Below are 17964 nucleotides of genomic sequence, written 5' to 3' on the forward strand. Positions count from 1 at the left end.
CCTCAAACAAAAGTTGGTATTTGAAAGAATAAGATAAAAAACAAAATGTGCCCAGTAATTTGTACAAAGGATGTAATTTGTAGAAAGAAAGTAATTTGAAAGATGCGATGAAACCACTTTACCTCTCTTTTTGAAATCTTGGTGGGATTTAAATGCTGGCCCTTCCAGAAAAGTTCTCAAAAGGTTTTTTGTTTGTTTAACAAAACACCTTATTAAACTATAAGAGAACCTTCTTAAAAGAGAAGAGTTACATTTATGTTTTGTGAAATTTTTTTTAATGTTTATTTTTTGACAGAGCACTCAGTGGGGGAAAGGTGCAGGGGTGTGGTGGAGGGGGGGTGGCTAGGGGGTGGGAGGAAGATCCAAAGCAGGCTCTGAGCTGACAGCAGTGAGCCCAATGCGGGGCTCGAAGTCACGGACCATGAGATCATGACCTGAGCCAAAGTTAGACACTCAACTGACTGAGCCACCCCTGTAAAATAATTTAGAGTTCAGAGAAGAAAACTACAAGAGATCAAGAACTTTTACAATCCTTACAAGGAGTTAGAGGCCCTGAACCCATTTTCAAGAATGAAGATGTTTTCCTTTTAACTAAGTAATATGAATAACATTAATCTATATTAACGCTTACATTTTACTTTTTAAAAATTCTTCTCAAAAATGAAAATTTCCTGTGGTGTTAGGTCATCTTACTATGAAACCAGTATACTATCGTTGTGTATACATGATTCTGAGCCAGTACCTGCCACACTTCTGGAGTGGGAGGAGATACAAGCCAGGTCAGTTATACCGCAAATGAGACATTTACACCTGGTAATTTTATAATTCAAGGTAACAACAAAACCAAAAATATAAAAATTCTGAATTGACTACCCTTGAATTTGCCATGAGATTTTAGTACATGTTAAACTATATAATGCATTAGAAAATACCAGATTTTTCAAATCATGCACTATTTTGCATGAACTCGCTTGAAATAATACAAGCGTAGGATGTTTTAGTGTTGCTTCCATCTCTGCACAGAGTTCCCTTTTCTCCGACTTTCTACTCATCTCTACAACTTGAAAGATGAGGAAGGGATATACAGAGAAGTTGTCACTTATGTGACATTCTCAGGTTGTTAACTCTGAGTCCAGTATGAAATCCACCAGGAAATATTGTATCATTGAAGTATGTTCTGTTTTAACTCTGTCTGTCTATGGATCGTGTGTGTGTGTGTGTGTGTGTGTGTGTGTGTGTGTGTTAATTCTGTAATAGAAGTTATGATTAAGGTACAGCCTGGGGCTGCCAGAGAAACCATTTGCTAGGCCCAACCCCTACTCTGTCTGGGGATGGTTGCAGGAGAAAGTCAGATCCATTTCTCAACCACTTTTCCTCTGTCCACCCACAATCCCCTGTCACCAAAGTCCATCACCAAGTACAGTAGACCCTTGAACGACACAGGGATTGGGGCACTGACCCTCCATGCAGTTGGAAAATCTGTGCATAGCTTTTGTCTCTCCCAAAACTGAACTACGAATAGCCTAATGTTAACTAGAAGCCTTACCAAGAACATAAATAGTTGATTAGCACATATTTTGCAAATGTATTATTTACTGTATTCTTATGATAAGGTAAGCTAGAAAAAAAGAAAATGGTATTAAGAAAGTCATAAGGAAGAGAAAATAAATTTATAATAATGTACTGTAAAAAGTCTGCATGTAAGTGGACCCATGCAGTTCAAACCCCTGCTGTTCAAAGTGTTCAAATGCACACTTTCAGGGTTTTCTTTTTTTTTTTTTTTTTTTTTTTTTTGGAGGGAGGAGAGGGTAACATCTTTATTGACATACACTTACTATACCTTGTGTGAGGCAAACATGTTAACCACTACACTAGGGAAACCCTACCTCATATGCCCTGTGATTCACCCATTTAAAGTATACAACTCAGGGGCACGTGGGTGGCTCAGTTGGTTAAGCATCTGACTTTGGCTCAGGTCATGATATCATGGCTCATGGGTTCGAGCCCCACTTCGGGCTCTGTGATGACAGTTCGGAGCCTGGAGCCTGCTTCGGATTCTGTGCCTCCCTCTCTCTCTGCCCCTCACCCACTCACGTTCTGTCTGTCTCTTTCTCTCAAAGATAAATAAACATTAAGAAAAATTTAAAGTATACAACTCAGTGTATTTTGATATAAACACAGAGTTGTGCAACCATCCCCTCAATCAATTTTACAATGTTTTCATTAGAAAGAAAGAAACCCCATCTCCCAGTCTCTTTGCAGCCACAGGTAACCACTAGTCTACCTTCCTTCTTTCTTTCTTTCTTTTTTTTTTTCTTCTTGAAAAGATTTTATTTTTAAGTAATTCCTGCACCCAACGTGGGGCTCGAACTTACAACCCCAAGATCAAGAGTCGCACGCTTTACCCACTGAGCCAGCAAGGCACCCCTAGTGTACCTTGTTTCTATAGAGACCTGCCTATTTATTATGGGCATTCGTATAAATGGAATCATACAATCTGAGTCCTTTTGTGACTGCCTTCTTTCACTTAGCATATTGTTTGGGTTCACCCACGTCGTAACAGGTGTCGGAACATCATTCCTTTCACTTTGAGGGGGAATGTGATGGAGCTCCAGTGCGTGGAGCATAACCTCCAGCCAACGGGGTCAGGGTGGCACTGAGGGTGGTATCTTAAGTTAGTTTCCATTGTCTAATTGCAACATTGCGAGGCCCTTTGTCTGACATTTGCCTTCTTTTAAAGAACTTTGTCTTCCTCACACATAAAAGAAAATAGTTTTGTTACAGATTTGTGCCTTGAAACAGACAAGATTTGAATACCTGTCAGAAGGACTCCATTCATTTATTCCTTTTTTTAAAATTTTTTTAATGTTTATTTATTTTTTGAGAGACAGAGAGCATGAGCAGGGGAGGGGCAGAGAGAGAGGGAGTCACAGAATCTGAAGCAGGCTCCAGGCTCCGAGCTGTCAGCACAGAGCCTGACAATGGGGCTCAAACTCACGAACCACAAGATCATGACCTGAGCGGAAGTCGGACGCTCAACCGACTAAGCCACCTGGGCGCCCCTTCGTTTATTCCGTCTTAACCAGGAAGCGGACTTTTCCTTTTTATCTCTACCTAATTCTTAATATTCATAAACCAGAAAGAGGAAGAGAATGCTGTTTTTTACCCAACGTGTTGAGTCCTTTTGATATTTCTCTGTGTAATTTTTTAGTTATATCAGAAAACTAGAAAGTGGCTGGAATACTTGTATAAACCAGCATGGATTCAAACAATTGTGTTGTGAGGTCTTCGTGGAGATCCCTCCTACAGCAAGCATCACATACTGTTAGGAAGATTGATGGGTGCCAACAAAACCATTTGAATTATTTTATTTATCTAAAATTAAAGTGCGTGTAGAGATAAAGGGCCTATTTCAGCTCTGATAGTCTGAGGCTGCTGCCTTTTTCTGCTTCTGCCTAGCAATGCTGTTAGAAATCCGAACATAGGGTACTGCTAATGGAATCTGTGTCACGACAGTTGTACAACTTTCCAGCAATGGCCCATGTGTGACAGAATACACAAAACAAGAAGACATATGTCTCCTTTCAGATGAAAGGTTTGAAGGATTCTTGCAGTTTCTTGGAGACAAGCAATTTCAGTTTCTTAAATCAGCTTTAATGAAAATTAAGCTTTAATCCATTATAAATTATTTTTTCCTCTCTCTTTTGCAGAAATATTTCTGGACTACTAAGAGATAGTACACTTGACTCTTGAACAACATGGGTTTGAACCATGTGGGTCCACTTATATGTGGATTTTTTTCGAGAAATATAGTGCAACACCATAAATGTATTTTCTCTTACGATTTTCTCAATAACATTTTCTTTTCTCCAGCTTACTTTATTGTAAAAAGACAGTATATGATACACATAACATACAAAATGTGTGTTAATTGACTGATTACACATAATATTAACATAATATCAGTAAGGCTTCCAGTAAAGTTTTTGAGGAGTCAAAACTTCCATGTGGATTTTTTACTGTGCACGGTGTCGGCACCCCTAAATCCTGTGTTGTTCAAGGATCAGCTGTTATAGATCAATAATATAAAGTCAAGATTCAAACTGAAAATGGAGCTTATTTAAAATTGTTTAGCTGCTTATAGCCCATCCTCTACCAGAATAGGGGGCCTCCTTAACCTACGTCCTCAGCAAATCCCTAAAAGTTAATAAATGATTGAATTCTGTTAAATGTATTCACCGGCTCAAGCCTAGGTTATGAGCTCACCTGGTGGCCATGCAAAAAGATTTAGAATTGAACATTTCTAGTTTCTGAGAAGGCAGGGTTTCGGTTCTATTTCCTTCAGTTTTAAAACACGAAGGGGCACCTGTGTGGCTCAGTCGGTTAAGTGTCTGACCGGCTCAGGTCATGATCTTGCAGTTTTGGGTTCGAGCCTCACGCTGGGCTCTGTGCTGACAGCTCAGAGTCTGGAGCCTGCTTCAAATTCTGTGTCTCCCTCTCTCTCTGCCCCTCCCCTGCTTGTGCTCTGTCTCTCTCTCTCTCTCTCTCTGTCTCTCAAAAATAAACAAACATTTAAAAAATAATGAAATAAAATAAAATAAGATCATGGCATCAAATAGTGGAGTGTTCGTGGGTTAAGATAACAGAGAAATGTAGCAAAGGGATGAATCAGAAAGAGTCGCCAGGCTTCAGTGAACCCAACCACCTGCAAGCCCATAATGCAAGTTCCACTGTCTTGAGCATTCGTATATGAGATACACTACTTTCTGAGTCTTTATTTTCTTTTCCGTCAAGGCAGGGGTGCTGTGTATGTGTGTCTCCATGTATGTGTTTGTACATACCTACGTACATGGGTTTGTGTGGAGAGAGATCCGACTTGAGCGCCGTTCTACTGAAGACCGTGCGGTCCGCTTGTTACGCGTACCCGGTGCTGTGAAAAACTTGGCGGGAGCGCACTTTGTGGAAGCCTTTTACATCGGTGGCAAGATTCTGTGTTATCTGAGAAACAGTAGAAACTGACAGAAAGACTGGTGTGTAAGGTATATGCACAGGGGAGCCATGTGGACATGATGGTGAGGGTTGGGTCCCAAGTTTTTACATTTCCTGCTGTCCCTGGTTTTCAGTGGGTGTAACAGTAACATTTTCATTACGACAGTGGGAGTTTACCTTCTTGATGTTAAGGAGCTATCTGATTTAAAGACTTTAATTTTAAAAAACAGGTTTTTTCATGTTCAGTTTTCAGAGAGAGAGAGAGAGAGAGAGAGAGAGAGTGTATGCAAGTGGGGGAGGGGCAGAAAGAGAGAGGGAGACACAGAATCCAAAGCGGGCTCCAGAGCTGTCAGCACAGAGCCCAATGCAGGGCTCAAACCCACGAACCGTGAGATCATGACCTGAGCCAAAGTCAGACGCTTAACCGACTGAGCCACCCAGGCACCCCTGATGTAAGGACTTTGTCTGCTGACCAGTGTGCTACGCTGGCAGAGTTTGAACGGGGATGAGAGAAGCTTCCACACCCACCTCGCACCCGGTTGCTCAGATGGAAGCTGCTTACCCATCTAGAAAGCTTGTGCTTTCTGAGTGGGAATCGGCGGGGAATCTGGCAGAAGGAGAGGGAGGCAGATAGAAAGCACCAGTGTGCTTCCAAGGTTCACGAACCGCTTGAATAGCAGCTTTATTTGGAGAGCCGCGAACATTCGGGGTCGATAGACCACACGCGTGCATTTCATCTGAAGGGTTAGCAATTAGACTGCAGAGGAACTGCCTGCTCTTTACTGGGAGTGAAATAACGAAGCCAGAAGAAAGGATTCTGATTAGCTTCGTGAAGTCCATTGTGGCTTCCATTTTGCTGATGGTGACAGAAAAGCTTCCCTTCCCCCATTTTCCTTTGGGGTCTTTCTTCCCACAGCACTGAAGCCTCCGAGGCTGATGCAAGTAGCTGGTTGCCTCCATGGCCAGGCGGACAACAGAGAGACTTCTCCCACCTTCCTCTGCACCCCGAGGCTCCACGGGGAGCAGACAAGACGGGAATGCATGCCTGGTCCTGGCTCACCTTGCTGCAAACACATCTCAGTGGGGAAACAGCAACTTGGCTGGTTTGCTCTGGGCACCTCAGATGTATTATTTGTTTCATCAGCCATCAATTTCCGGAGGCAAAGGCTTACAACACCGCTTGGAAAATGGAATCATGGAGAGGCTGTGTGGTGGGACCCGGCCTTTTCGGGGCAGTTGCCTAGTCCTGGCATCCCCATCCTGTTTGTTCAGACAGGGAGAGTTTTGAGCAGCCCGGCTGAGAGAGCTGACATACAGCACCGTAATTTATACCATCTATCTCTTTCTGGAGCTTGGGCCTCTGGCAAATTGCATGTCTTTGTGTTGGATTAGTTTGGAATTTAATCATGCATTATTTTCCCTCCCAATTAAATTATTTATATATTTGATTAACGTTTTCACTGCGAGGAAGCCAAATGTTCAATGAAACCACAAATAAACACATGCCCATTGAATTTCAGGCCAGCTTCACATGGGATCATTCTGTCTGTGGAATGTTAAGAATTCACTCTGTATAGCCTTCTTAGCTACCTGGGATTTTGGTGAGCAAAATCCACCCCATCCTAGGATCACGATGCAGGGGGAGTCTGTCTGGCCTAGGTCCCTCCCTTGTTTAGCCTAGGATCCTGGCTTTTTTCCTTCCCATGTCTTTTTCTTTTCCCTGCACTGAAACCTCCCTCCCTCTAATTTTACTTCCTCAGGCTTGAGAGCCAGCCTGACCAAGAAAGTCATGGCTCTGGGGCACCTGGGTGACTCAGTCAATTAAGCGTCTGACTCCTGATTCTGGCTCAGGTCATGATCTCACAGTTCATGAGTTCGAGCCCCACATTGGGCTCTGTACTGACAGCACAGGCCCTGCTTGGGATTCTTGTTCTCCCTCTCCCTTCCCCTCCCCTGCTCATACTCTTGCTCTCAAAATAAAGAAAACTTTTAAAAGAATGTCATGGGCTCTGCTAGTCCAAGGAAGAGACTGAAATCACCTAATCAGGGGTGAGCAGACCAATGGCCCACGGGTAAGGTCTGGCCCACTGCATGATTTTGCACAGCCCTTGCGCTAAGAATGGTTTTTACAGTTTTAAATGGTTGAAAAAAAATATTTTTTAATGTTTTATTTGTTTTTGAGAGCAAGAGCACGGCAGGGGTGGGAGGTGGAACAGAGGATCTGAAGTGGGCTCTGTGCTGACAGCAGTGAGCCCGATACGGGGTTCGAACTCATGAACCATGAGATCACGACCTGAGCCGAAGTCAGGCGCTCAACCAACTGAGCCACCCAGGCGCCCCTTGAAAAAAATTTTAAGAATATTTCTTGACATGTGAACTGCTCAGTGTCAAGGATAAACAGCTGTACCTGTTCACTTACACGTTGTCTGTGGCCGTTCGCCTAAAACAGCGACAGAGTTTGAGTGCCTACAAACTTCTGACCACCAAAGCCTAAAATAGATTACTGTCTGGCTTTTTACAGATAATGTTTGCCGACACCTGATCTCTGGTTCATCACCAAGATTTAACAGACAAGAAAACCAAGGTTCAAGTGGGAGAACTGAGCTGTCCAAAGGTACACAGCTCATCAGAAATTGATCTGGGGGGCATCTTCCGATGCCCACCCCGCACTCTTCCCACTGTAGCATAGGGTCCGCCCTAAGATGAGCCCTCCTGTGGACACTCACCACAGAGGCCAAAGCAGCTTGGGAAAGAAACGTAAATATTTAGGACCCATGGACATGTAAAATCTATGATTTCTTAGAATTTGAATTTTCACTTGAAATCTAGGGCCAGGAAATGTGTTCAGTTTAAAATGTATTTGAGCTGCCCAAGCAGGCAGAAGGATGCATCCGTATTTCTGTAGAGTAATTGATTACGTCCTGTGCTCAGCACTTGGACCTGGGCCCTGCCGGCTGAGGTGGTAGGATCTCATTTCAAGAAAAATAACTTGTGGTCTCACTCCAAGTTTTCACTCGAGCAGTTTCAGCAAATTATAAAAGCATATGAGATGGAACTCAGGTCTCCTGTACAGGGACCAAGAAGGAAAATCCCCAAGATGCTAACCTTTGGGAAAGTGAGGTCGCTTCTACTTCCTGGTGCAGATTCTTCTACGTCCCTCCCCATGTGGGGATCCAATGGCTGATCTCCATGGGATCCCCGGGTTAGAGATCGTCCCAGAGGCCAAGATCGATGAGAGTTGTTGAGGTATAAATAGAAAAAGGGATCTTTTAGTCACTGTGCTCTCCAGCTCCTTGTCAGTTCTCTCTTCCAGCTTTGCAGCGGGTCCCTCCACACCTTTGTAGACCGCTGCTGTGACTTCCCAGCCTTCTGGTTTAAACCTCTCTTTCAGAGCCTTCCGTCGCTTGGCATGCACTTGAGGGGGCTGCTGGGGTGTTGGCTTCTCCTCAGTTACCTCACCCAGAGGAACAGACCCCTTCCCTCTCCTCCTAGAGTCTCTGACTTCACTGGCCACCCTTGACGCCTCCCCTGTTGCTCATTCCAGCTCCCTGCCCCGAGTAAGGCCCGTTAACCTTAGTACTCTGTCCTTGGGGGCAGGCGTCCAAGTGCTGCTCTCTGGACGTACGTTCTGTCCAAGGTTGTATCCTGCAGTCGTGCTGCTGGTGATCTGACCCAGCACTCTGCATCCCAAGTGGGCCCAAGCTCGCCTACCTCAACGGCATCCTCCCAGCCCATGGAAACTCTTACCTTCTTACCGCACCACGCAGTGGCAGTGCTGGAAGCTTCCTGTGTCTGCTAGACCCATCCACCCATCCTCTCCTGCCATGCATGTTCCTCACACTATTCTTCAAAGGCACCAGGTTCTGTCCCACAGGTCTCACTTTTCTGCCGTGCTGACCCTTTCTCCCCACCCCGTTCCCGATCTGCACCTGGCTGGTCTCTGCCCCTCGCTTAGGTCTTGCCACGTCATTGAAGAAACTCACCCTGCTCTTTGGACACAGATTTGAGACCCCCTGTTAATTATTTTTAGAAAACCCTCTTACTTCCTTTCATAACACTGATCACAACTATAATTATATGGTAATTTAAGCCATTATCTGCTTGGCTCCGGTAGACTGTCATTTCCTTAGGGCAGGAAGCATGTCTGTCTGATTCCCTGGCACAGGGCCTGGTGTGGAGTGGACCCCAGTACACACAGCCCCAGTAAACGCATGAGAGACCAGTAAAACGTTGCAGTCACAGATCGTACAGGAAGCGTTCGTTAATTGATGAGAAAAAGCGTTTCTAGAAAACTTGAGACTCAGCTTAAATGCAGCATCCACTCAGAAAACTCTGATTTTCCAGCTCATGCTCAGGTAGCCCCACACGTCTCCCCTCGGAGACCTGGGAGTCTTGGGTAACAAGCACTCAGTTCTCTCCAGGAAGCGTACATGCAAAATAGAGTGAACTCACCTTGTATTCGCTTACTCCACCCAGCAGGGTAGAGCTCACGTCTGCATACCATTCAAATCCTTTTGAATTCTTGAGAGTGTGTTATCTTCAAGTAATAGAACCCTTTACTTGCAGTCATGTTGTATGGATACCAGGTGAAATGAAGCTGAGTTAGATCAGCAGGAGCATCAAGTTCAAGCTCTTCTGTCCAGTGAAAGTTCAGTGTGCACATGAGTCCGAATCAATTCAGCAAATATTTACCGAGGACCTGCCAGGTGCCAGGGACACTGGTCTGTTGCTGAGAATAAGAAGCTAAAAGATGTGGATCCTGCCCTCCAGGAGGAGGCTCAGCCCTGGTTCTAATTCAGCTTTCCAGCTCAGCCTGCCCCTCTCCTCCTTCCTCCTTCCCCTCTTGTCTCCTTTTTCTTTTCGTGTACCTCAATCCAAGTAGCTTATTTCCAATGACTTGGGAGAAAGTGAACCAAGAGCAGTGTTTAGGGAATGGATTTGTGTGATCAGCAGCTGTTTCCCCTGGAAAGGAGAGTTTGCAGAGCCCTTGTGTGTTCCGTGGGCTTAAAGGCTGGGCTCTGGCATACCTCAGGACAGTCCTGGCTGATAGGTGTGGGCCGCAAAGAGGCGCTTGAAGCATAAATTTGAAGATTGCATGGTGTCCCCTGTCCAGCACCTCTGTTCTCCTCATACCCTCATATACATAACTTTTAAGAAATGCTAGTACTTAGGATAGTTGGCTTTTCAGAGGACACCCACGTCTGTGTGTCCTGGGTTGCTACACCCTTGGGGACCCAAGTGACTCTGTGTGGTTTCCTTGTGGCTTGCAGTGCTTCTGAGAGGACCCTGGTTGTCTCCCGCTGTGCTCTGCTCAGTCACCCACTCTCCTCGGTTCTTCCACCTTTCCGACAGCTGCTCAACTCTCTGACAGAGAGTTCACAGCAACTGCCTTTCTCTGCCCGCACCCATTTTTCAACTCCAGAAAGTGGGACCAACGTCATTTGTTCTAGCGGGCCACCTCCTGGAGGAACGGAGAAAGGCCGACTGAGGGTGGCATCTTGCCCTCAGGCCCCCGGAGACCACTCATTCAGGAGCCAGAGCCTAAGCAAGAAAGTAATTAAGTGTTCTGTCACAGCACACAGTGCATGGAACCCAAAGGGAGCGTACTCTCATTGAACAGATTCATTTGTGGGGGGTTTCCGTGGATGTTTCAGAAAGGGCTTGCAAGAGCCTTAAATGAAGGCAAATAGGATGTGGGGTAACCAGAGAATAAAAGCAACAGGTTCCACCCAGGACCCAGCTTTCCTCACTAACCCATAACTGGACACTTAAATCACATCATCATCTTATTTAAATGTACTTAAATGGGATCCTAGTTGAGAACTTTCTTTGCCTCTGGTGCTTCCTTAGGTTTCCTGGGTCTTGGGGTGTGAATCCAGGGAGCCTAACATTATTTGAAAACTTTGAATTGCTAAGGAGTTCAGGGAAATTTATCTTCATATTAAAAACCAAGTTAATAGAATTACATAGAGCTGGAAAGAACCTTAGCACTTAGGGAAGCCATCCCTTTATTTTGTCCCTGAGGAAGGCTAGGATCCTGAGACTAAAGCATTTTGTTGCTCCCTGGTTCTCTTCAGTATCTAGTTCGTTTGTCTGTGATTATTACCCAACGAGAAAAAACCCCACAAATTGGAACTAAAGTGTAGTTTGAAAAGGTGCTTTGGTTTTTTGCTGGCCCTTTATGCAGAATCAGGTGTGCACACACACACATGTTCCCGTTCTCTGCAGTCTCAGCCACAGCGCTAATCCGGGACCCAGAGCGTGTGCGAGCTGGGGAGCACCCAGCTGCTCTGTCGACCATGAGACCCCCCACTTTGCAGAGGCCCAGCGAGGATGTGCGGGCTCACCTCATTTCACAACCCCCCCACCTTCAGAGGCATTTCTGGGACACCCAGCTTCCTCCGAACAGGGAGACTCCTGCTACTTAGAAATGAAGCGTGCACAGATTTATTTAAGAAACATACGAACTGACACAAAATCACTTGTATATAAAATTGTCCTATGTTCCTTAGGGCCTCCGGTTGGGGCACTTTCTGCGCCCCCTTCTGTAGACTTCAGAAAGGAGTCCTGCATTGCTCTCTCCCTTTCTTTTTTTTCCAACCCCCAGCATATAAATAATGACCATATTCATGGTGAGAAGAAGGAATTCGTGTGCCGATGGTTGGATTGCTCGAGAGAGCAGAAGCCCTTCAAAGCCCAGTACATGCTGGTGGTGCACATGAGGAGACACACGGGGGAGAAGCCTCACAAATGCACTGTGAGTGTGCGGCACAGGCTGCTGGCTTGGGGCCATCTGGCACTAGTGCGTGTCAGGTTGGGGTTCAGGGTCACCCGCGGGCCTCTACATGATATGGGTGCGGCTGGGTGGCTGGAGGCACAGGGGTCTGTGTTGAATGCCGGTAGTTCTGAGAAGGGGTTCTGAAATGGGGGGATCGCCAGAAGTGGAGAGCAACAGCCACGTTTTGGGGGACAGTAGAAGTCGTCTGCGCTGTCCAACAAGGTGGCCATGAGCCACATGTGCCTCTTGGTGCTTTTGAGACTTGTCCAGAGCAACCAAGGAACTGATAATTTTTTAATTTAAAATTTTTTTTAATTTCTTAATGTTTATTTTTGAGAGAGAAAGAGGCGGGGGAGGGGCCGAGAGAGAGGGAGACCCAGAATCCAAAGGCAGGTTCCAGGCTGTGAGCCATCAGCACAGAGCCCAACGCAGGGCTCGAACTCATGGACCGTGAGATCATGACCTGAGCTGAAGTTGGACGTTTAACCGACTGAGCCACCCAGGTGCCCCTTAATTTAATTTAATTTAATTTAATTTAATTTAATTTAAAGAACGGTAAATATAAAGTCAGCCTCTGCTGGCAAGCAGCTAGCACATCAGATAGCACAGCTGTGCGGAGTGGCAAGTGGGCAGCAGTGGCTGGGACGCCCTGGCAGGCACTGGGAATAAGCATGTGACCACCATGCCGGCCCCAGCACAAATGCCCATCACGCTGGAGGACTCGGAGGGCAGAAGGAGGTGCGAGCCTGGACTTGAAACACTTGAGTTCACTTTTAAAAGTATAACCCAGATGACTTGAGAGTTTTTCTTTGCCTTCCTAGTCTGTCCCCATGGCCTGGTATCGACCCGCAGGGTGGCTGGGACTCAGCCTCTTTCCCTGAGGTGCCTCCAAACACATGGGCACTGCTCAGCCCTGCACTTTACATCTTAAAGGCCCTTTACAAACATGATCAAATTCCGTGCCTTTGTGTGGACACAAAGCCATATTAGTGAACTTTGTGCTGAATCTAAAATCAGTGGGAATTTGAGGAGATCAGTGAGCAGATAATGAAACCCATTGTGCACATTGAGTGGTCTATTAAAAAAAAAAAAAAAAAGACCTCCAGGACTTTTACTAGCCCAGAAAATGCAGTCTCTTGAACTGCACTGAGCCCCATCTGAATCCCAATAAATGCAGAGTTTAGTGGACTTTTGTTCCTCGGTTTTGAAAAGCTGCTGACCCTCCAGACGTCAGTCTTTCATCAACTCTGAGGGACTGTTGGGCATAAGCCGGGATTGTGTGGAGTAATGCAGATTTACCTGTTGTCCCCAGTTTGAAGGTTGCACAAAGGCCTACTCGAGACTAGAAAACTTGAAAACGCACTTGAGATCCCACACTGGAGAGAAACCGTACGTCTGTGAGCACGAAGGTTGCAACAAGGCTTTCTCAAATGCCTCCGATCGCGCCAAGCACCAAAACAGGACGCATTCCAATGAGGTGAGGCTCCTCCACGAGACATTCTTTGGGCCCAGAGCTCGTGGTGCAAACAAAGAGCCCTCGTGGGCAATGCACACGGAGGGGAGGCCCATCCCGTCTGATTTCCTGTCTGCCAACCCCAGCATGAGCGTGCACTGGCTGCGGCTGCAGGTGGGGGCCCGGAGCCTCAGAGGTAGGGGCTGAAAAGGGGCCTGGTTTGCCGCGGAATGCAGATCAGGAGGGAACTTCAAACCCCTGACTAGTCTCACGTTGTTCAGAACTGCCACCTACTGGTCAAACAGTCGGAGCATTTAACTGTGGCATTGCTATCGCTTGCTCCGCCTGGAATAGCACGGATCCATGCAGAAGACGACCCTGTAAGCACCCAGGATAGATCAGAAGCAGTGTGCTGACAGCTGATAGCTTACTGCTAAGACAGCCACTTTTGTTTGCTTTCTCCAGGTGGTATCTTTAAATGCATTATATCCAAAAAGACTTTCACAGGGCAACCAGCCTTGGCTAAACAGGATTTCCAGACATTCTCAATTCCAGAGGATCTTGGGAGAGCTATTCTCAGCAAGCCAGAATGGTTGCTGGTCAGTCATTTAAGACAGCATATTGAATAAAAGCCCCATGGTTAATGGGTGGTTCCCGCTGTGTTGCTGTTATTTGTAGGTACTTATCCCCCCAAAATGTCAGAAGGAGCGTAAGAATGAAAATGATTCCAAACTATTTTGCTTACGTTCTGTTGTTTTTTTTTTTTTAATTTTTATTCATTTTTGAGAGAGACAGAGCACGAGCAGGGAAGGGGCAGAGAGAGAGAGGGAGACACAGAAACCGAAGCAGGCTCCGGGTTCTGAGCTGTCAGCACAAAGCCCGATGCAGGGCTTGAACCCATGAACTGTGAGATCATGACCTGAGCCCAAGTCGGACCCTTAACCCGCTGAGCCGCCCGGGTGCCCCTGTTTTGCCTGTGTTTTAATGCATGTCTACCTGTAGGCCTCCAGCTTCTATTTGAAGGTCTAGCTCAAGTTCTGACTTGTCTGTGATGCCTTCTCTTGAATGAATCCAGAGATGAACAAAAAAGCTCTTCACGTTTTGGGTAAAAATGCGATGGCTGGCCAGAATTTGTCAACAGGAGACATCGTTCTGCCCCACTAAGCACGTCATCAGTGCGGTTGCAGTGTGTGAGAGAGGAGCATTTGACCTTTCAGCTCAGGGACCATTGGCTTTAAGGTCCTTGCCAAATGTCCCTTCAGCTTAAGGGACAGAGCAAAAACATCTCTGAAGAGATTAACCACACTTTTTTTTTTAAGTTTATTTCTTTATTTTGAGAGAGAGGGAGAAAGAGTACGAGCAGGGGAAGGGCAGAGAGAAAGGGACAGCGAGAATCCCATGCAGGCTCTGCAGTGTCAGCACAGAGTCCGATGCAACCGCGAGATCATGACCTGAGCAGAAATCAAGAATCAGACGCTTAACCCCCTGAGCCACCCAAGCGCCCCCCACACTTTCTTAAAAGCACACTCACACTGAAGCTCATATGTGCAGGTTCACATGTGTGAACTCTTTTTGAAAGGGTCATGGTGGACTAAGGAGATTGCATCCTTTGGAATCTCATTATTAGTCAACTGTTTGAGGATGCTTTGGGGGAGATCCCACATACCCATATTTTCACGTCAAAAATGCTTTTACAGGGGCACCTGGGTGGCTCAGTCGGTTGGGCGTCCGACTTCGGCTCAGGTCGTGATCTCCCGGTTCGTGGGTTCAAGCCCCGCATCGGGCTGTGTGCTGACAGCTCGGAGCCCAGAGCCTGCTTCGGATTCTGTGTCTCCCTCTCTCCCTGCCCCTCCCTGGCTCATGCTCTGTCTCTCTCTGTGTCTCTCAAATATAAACAAAGGAAAATATTTTAAAAAATAATAAAAAAGCTTTTACTACCCGCACTTCTTGTAGTGTCACCTACTGTACTTGTTTTGTGAGAACCTCCAGGGAGTCTAGGCGAATCCATAGAGACAGAAAGCAGATGAGTGGTTGCCAGAGGCTGAGGGGAAGGGAATAGGGTAAGGATTTCTTTTGGGGATGATGAAAACATCCTAGAATTTGATTGATAGTAGTGACAGTTGCACAAGATTGCGGATGTACAAAATGCCACTGCACTGTGCAATTTCGAAGTGTTCTTTTAATGGTGTGTGAATTATATCTCAGTTTAAAATGTTTTAGGGAATGCGATTAACTTAGAATTAAATGATAATACTTAACTGCATTCCATATATATATATATATATATATATATATACACGCACAATTATGACTAGAAATTTAGAAGACATTCATCCCTATAGTATATAGGCCCAGGGCCCAGGGCCCACCCCTGTTCTTATGGAGAAATTGGGGCAGTGAGTGTGTTAAGGTTAGTGGTATGCACATGTACAAACATACTTACGCAGCTTTGTGTCTTTCTTATGGACCTGAAATATGTGCCCCGCAGTTTGCTATGCTTAAATGCATTACAGCTAAGCTTGTACACTTCTGTGAGGTAAAAAGTGTGATGCTGTATGAAAGTTTATCCATTAGGAGAGTAATAGATACCTCGGTCAGTCCTCTCTTTCACCAGGGTGGAACAGTTTATCTAAAATAAATTAACAGCCTTGAGCATGCAAGTCTTGGGCCTTCCGAATGATGGACATTTTCACATCCACCAAAATTAAGTTTGTCCAGGAAGTCTAGATTTGTGTCATAAGACGGTCCTAGATAATCCTAGATATCTTCTTTCACTTATTTGCTTTCTTATTTGTACTTTCATTCATTCGCTAAACAAATAGGGAGAGCTAGTTAGGTGACACAGCGCCTTGCCGTTCCACGTTCGGCACAGAATACCGTGGGCTAGAAGCCAGTCTGGCCCTCCCCACCCACCCCCAGGCTGCCTCACCCATGTGGGGCCGTAGCAGTGACCTCTGCCACGGACCCTTCCTCCAGACCACATAGCTTATGTCCTCCCAAAGCCACACCAAACAAGTTTCCTTGGGGTCTGACTCGGTTGTATCTCCTTCTCCAGAAAGTTCCAATGGCTCCCTCTTACCTTTAGGGAAAGTTTAGACTCCCTGGGCTTGTACCTGCTGTCACTGGGGCTTGACCTCTTACCTTTGTGGCCATGAATGGCACTGACAGCCATGCCCCTGTGCACGAAGCGGTCCTGACTCTGGACCTTGGCTTTTCTTTCGCATCCCCTTCCCTCATTTTTATCCCTCAGAATCTTGTTCTTCTTTCAGGACCCAGCTGCAATGCCTCCCCCTAATAAAGTTCTGTTCATTGAGTAATTACTGTGTGCAACACATCAGGGTGAGCATTTCGTGTATGTTGTCCTGTTTAACCCTTACCATGACCCAGTGAGCTGGGCATTATACCCAGATGTAAAAACTTAATAAACGATGCCTCCTCCAATCACCCCAACTGAAAAATGGTTCCCCTGTGTCCACATCATTCTGTACCATTCAGAGTTTACCCTGGTGATAATTACATGCTGTCATATTTCTCCTGCATATTTTATATCCTCTGACATCAAATCCTGCGGTATATAACTTTGTGTTCACAGAGTCTTGCATAGAGTAGGGACCACGAAATGTTTATTGAAAAATCTAGTTGGGTAAATTCTACAAAGTCAAGTACACAAAAGTATCCATGGCTTTCACAAAGTACCTTCGGTTCAGGGGGTCAAAAAGAAGACAGCCATGGCAGAAGTTGAGTTATCTCGGACCGTGAGACCGGCAACATTTATCTTCACCTACAGTTCTGTTTCATCTCAGCCATTGATCACAACTGAATTTGGAGGCGAAGCCACATAATTGGGTTAATGTGTTTTTTCGTTAACGCATTAAGTTTCCTGAACCCGTGTTCTGATGGTTTTTTTTAAGGGGATAGTGAGTATGCTCACACACAACGGCACATGGATGGGTCCACATGTACTTGTAGGTGCTGTCGGTCCTGGAAGCGTAGACTCTCCATCTCTAGCTGTGTCCTCCTTTCCCAGCTAACCCATAGTATACACATGCATATATTTATGGGAACAGGAGCTTCTCAGACGCAAAGTGCTGGCCTGGCTGTGTGCCCTCCCCCGGCCCAACCCCTCCCTGACACCTGCACCACACATCCCAGTGTTCCCGCTGATGGAACAGTCTGTCACGGCAGTGAGGTGAGCAGGCACAGGGCCGATGTCAGAACACTATAAGGTAATGGCCCTGATCACTGGAGCCATTCTTCTGTCCCTAATGCATAGAATTTGATGTGCTCGTCTCATTATATATATGCTGCAAATCACACAAGCCTCTGAATAGAAGTAATTCATAGTTAATGGGAATCAATTCTACCCAAAAGAATCGCAAATTTGGAGGTGAAGTCTCTCGGGATAATTTTCGGAGTCTTCACTTATTACATTAGGACATTTCATCGTTTTATGTAGCACTCAGTCTGTTCTTGGGCTTTTAGTGAAAAAGCATCTTTTAGACACATACATTCTTTAAGACAGGACATCTTTTTTAATATAATGGGTACATTACATTAATCATGCTTTTTATGACTATCACTTACCTAATAGCTTACCTTCTGATATACATAGACATCTACTCATATAAGCACTCATGCATATATTATATTTCAAGCCGGGTAAACAAGATCTCAGTTCTGATATTGGTCATGAGTTGGTGACAGTGATTCTGTGATTTCAGTGAATAATTTAGCTATAAGCATC

The 17964-nt window shown here is 45.6% G+C and overlaps 1 protein-coding gene across 4 annotated transcripts in view; it reads left to right on the forward strand.

Moving 5' to 3' along the window:
* GLI3 (GLI family zinc finger 3) overlaps positions 1-17964 on the forward strand; it is a 279910-nt gene that overhangs the window by 249393 nt on the left and 12553 nt on the right. For all 4 annotated transcript variants that reach the window (XM_047849880.1, XM_047849881.1, XM_047849882.1 and 1 more), the window contains 2 exons: positions 11597-11746; positions 13080-13244. In XM_047849880.1, coding sequence (XP_047705836.1) covers positions 11597-11746; positions 13080-13244 — 315 coding nt within the window. The remainder of the gene's footprint in view (positions 1-11596; positions 11747-13079; positions 13245-17964) is intronic.

This window comes from Prionailurus viverrinus, chromosome A2, assembly GCF_022837055.1.
Source record: "Prionailurus viverrinus isolate Anna chromosome A2, UM_Priviv_1.0, whole genome shotgun sequence".
NCBI classification, from domain to species: Eukaryota; Metazoa; Chordata; class Mammalia; order Carnivora; family Felidae; genus Prionailurus; species Prionailurus viverrinus.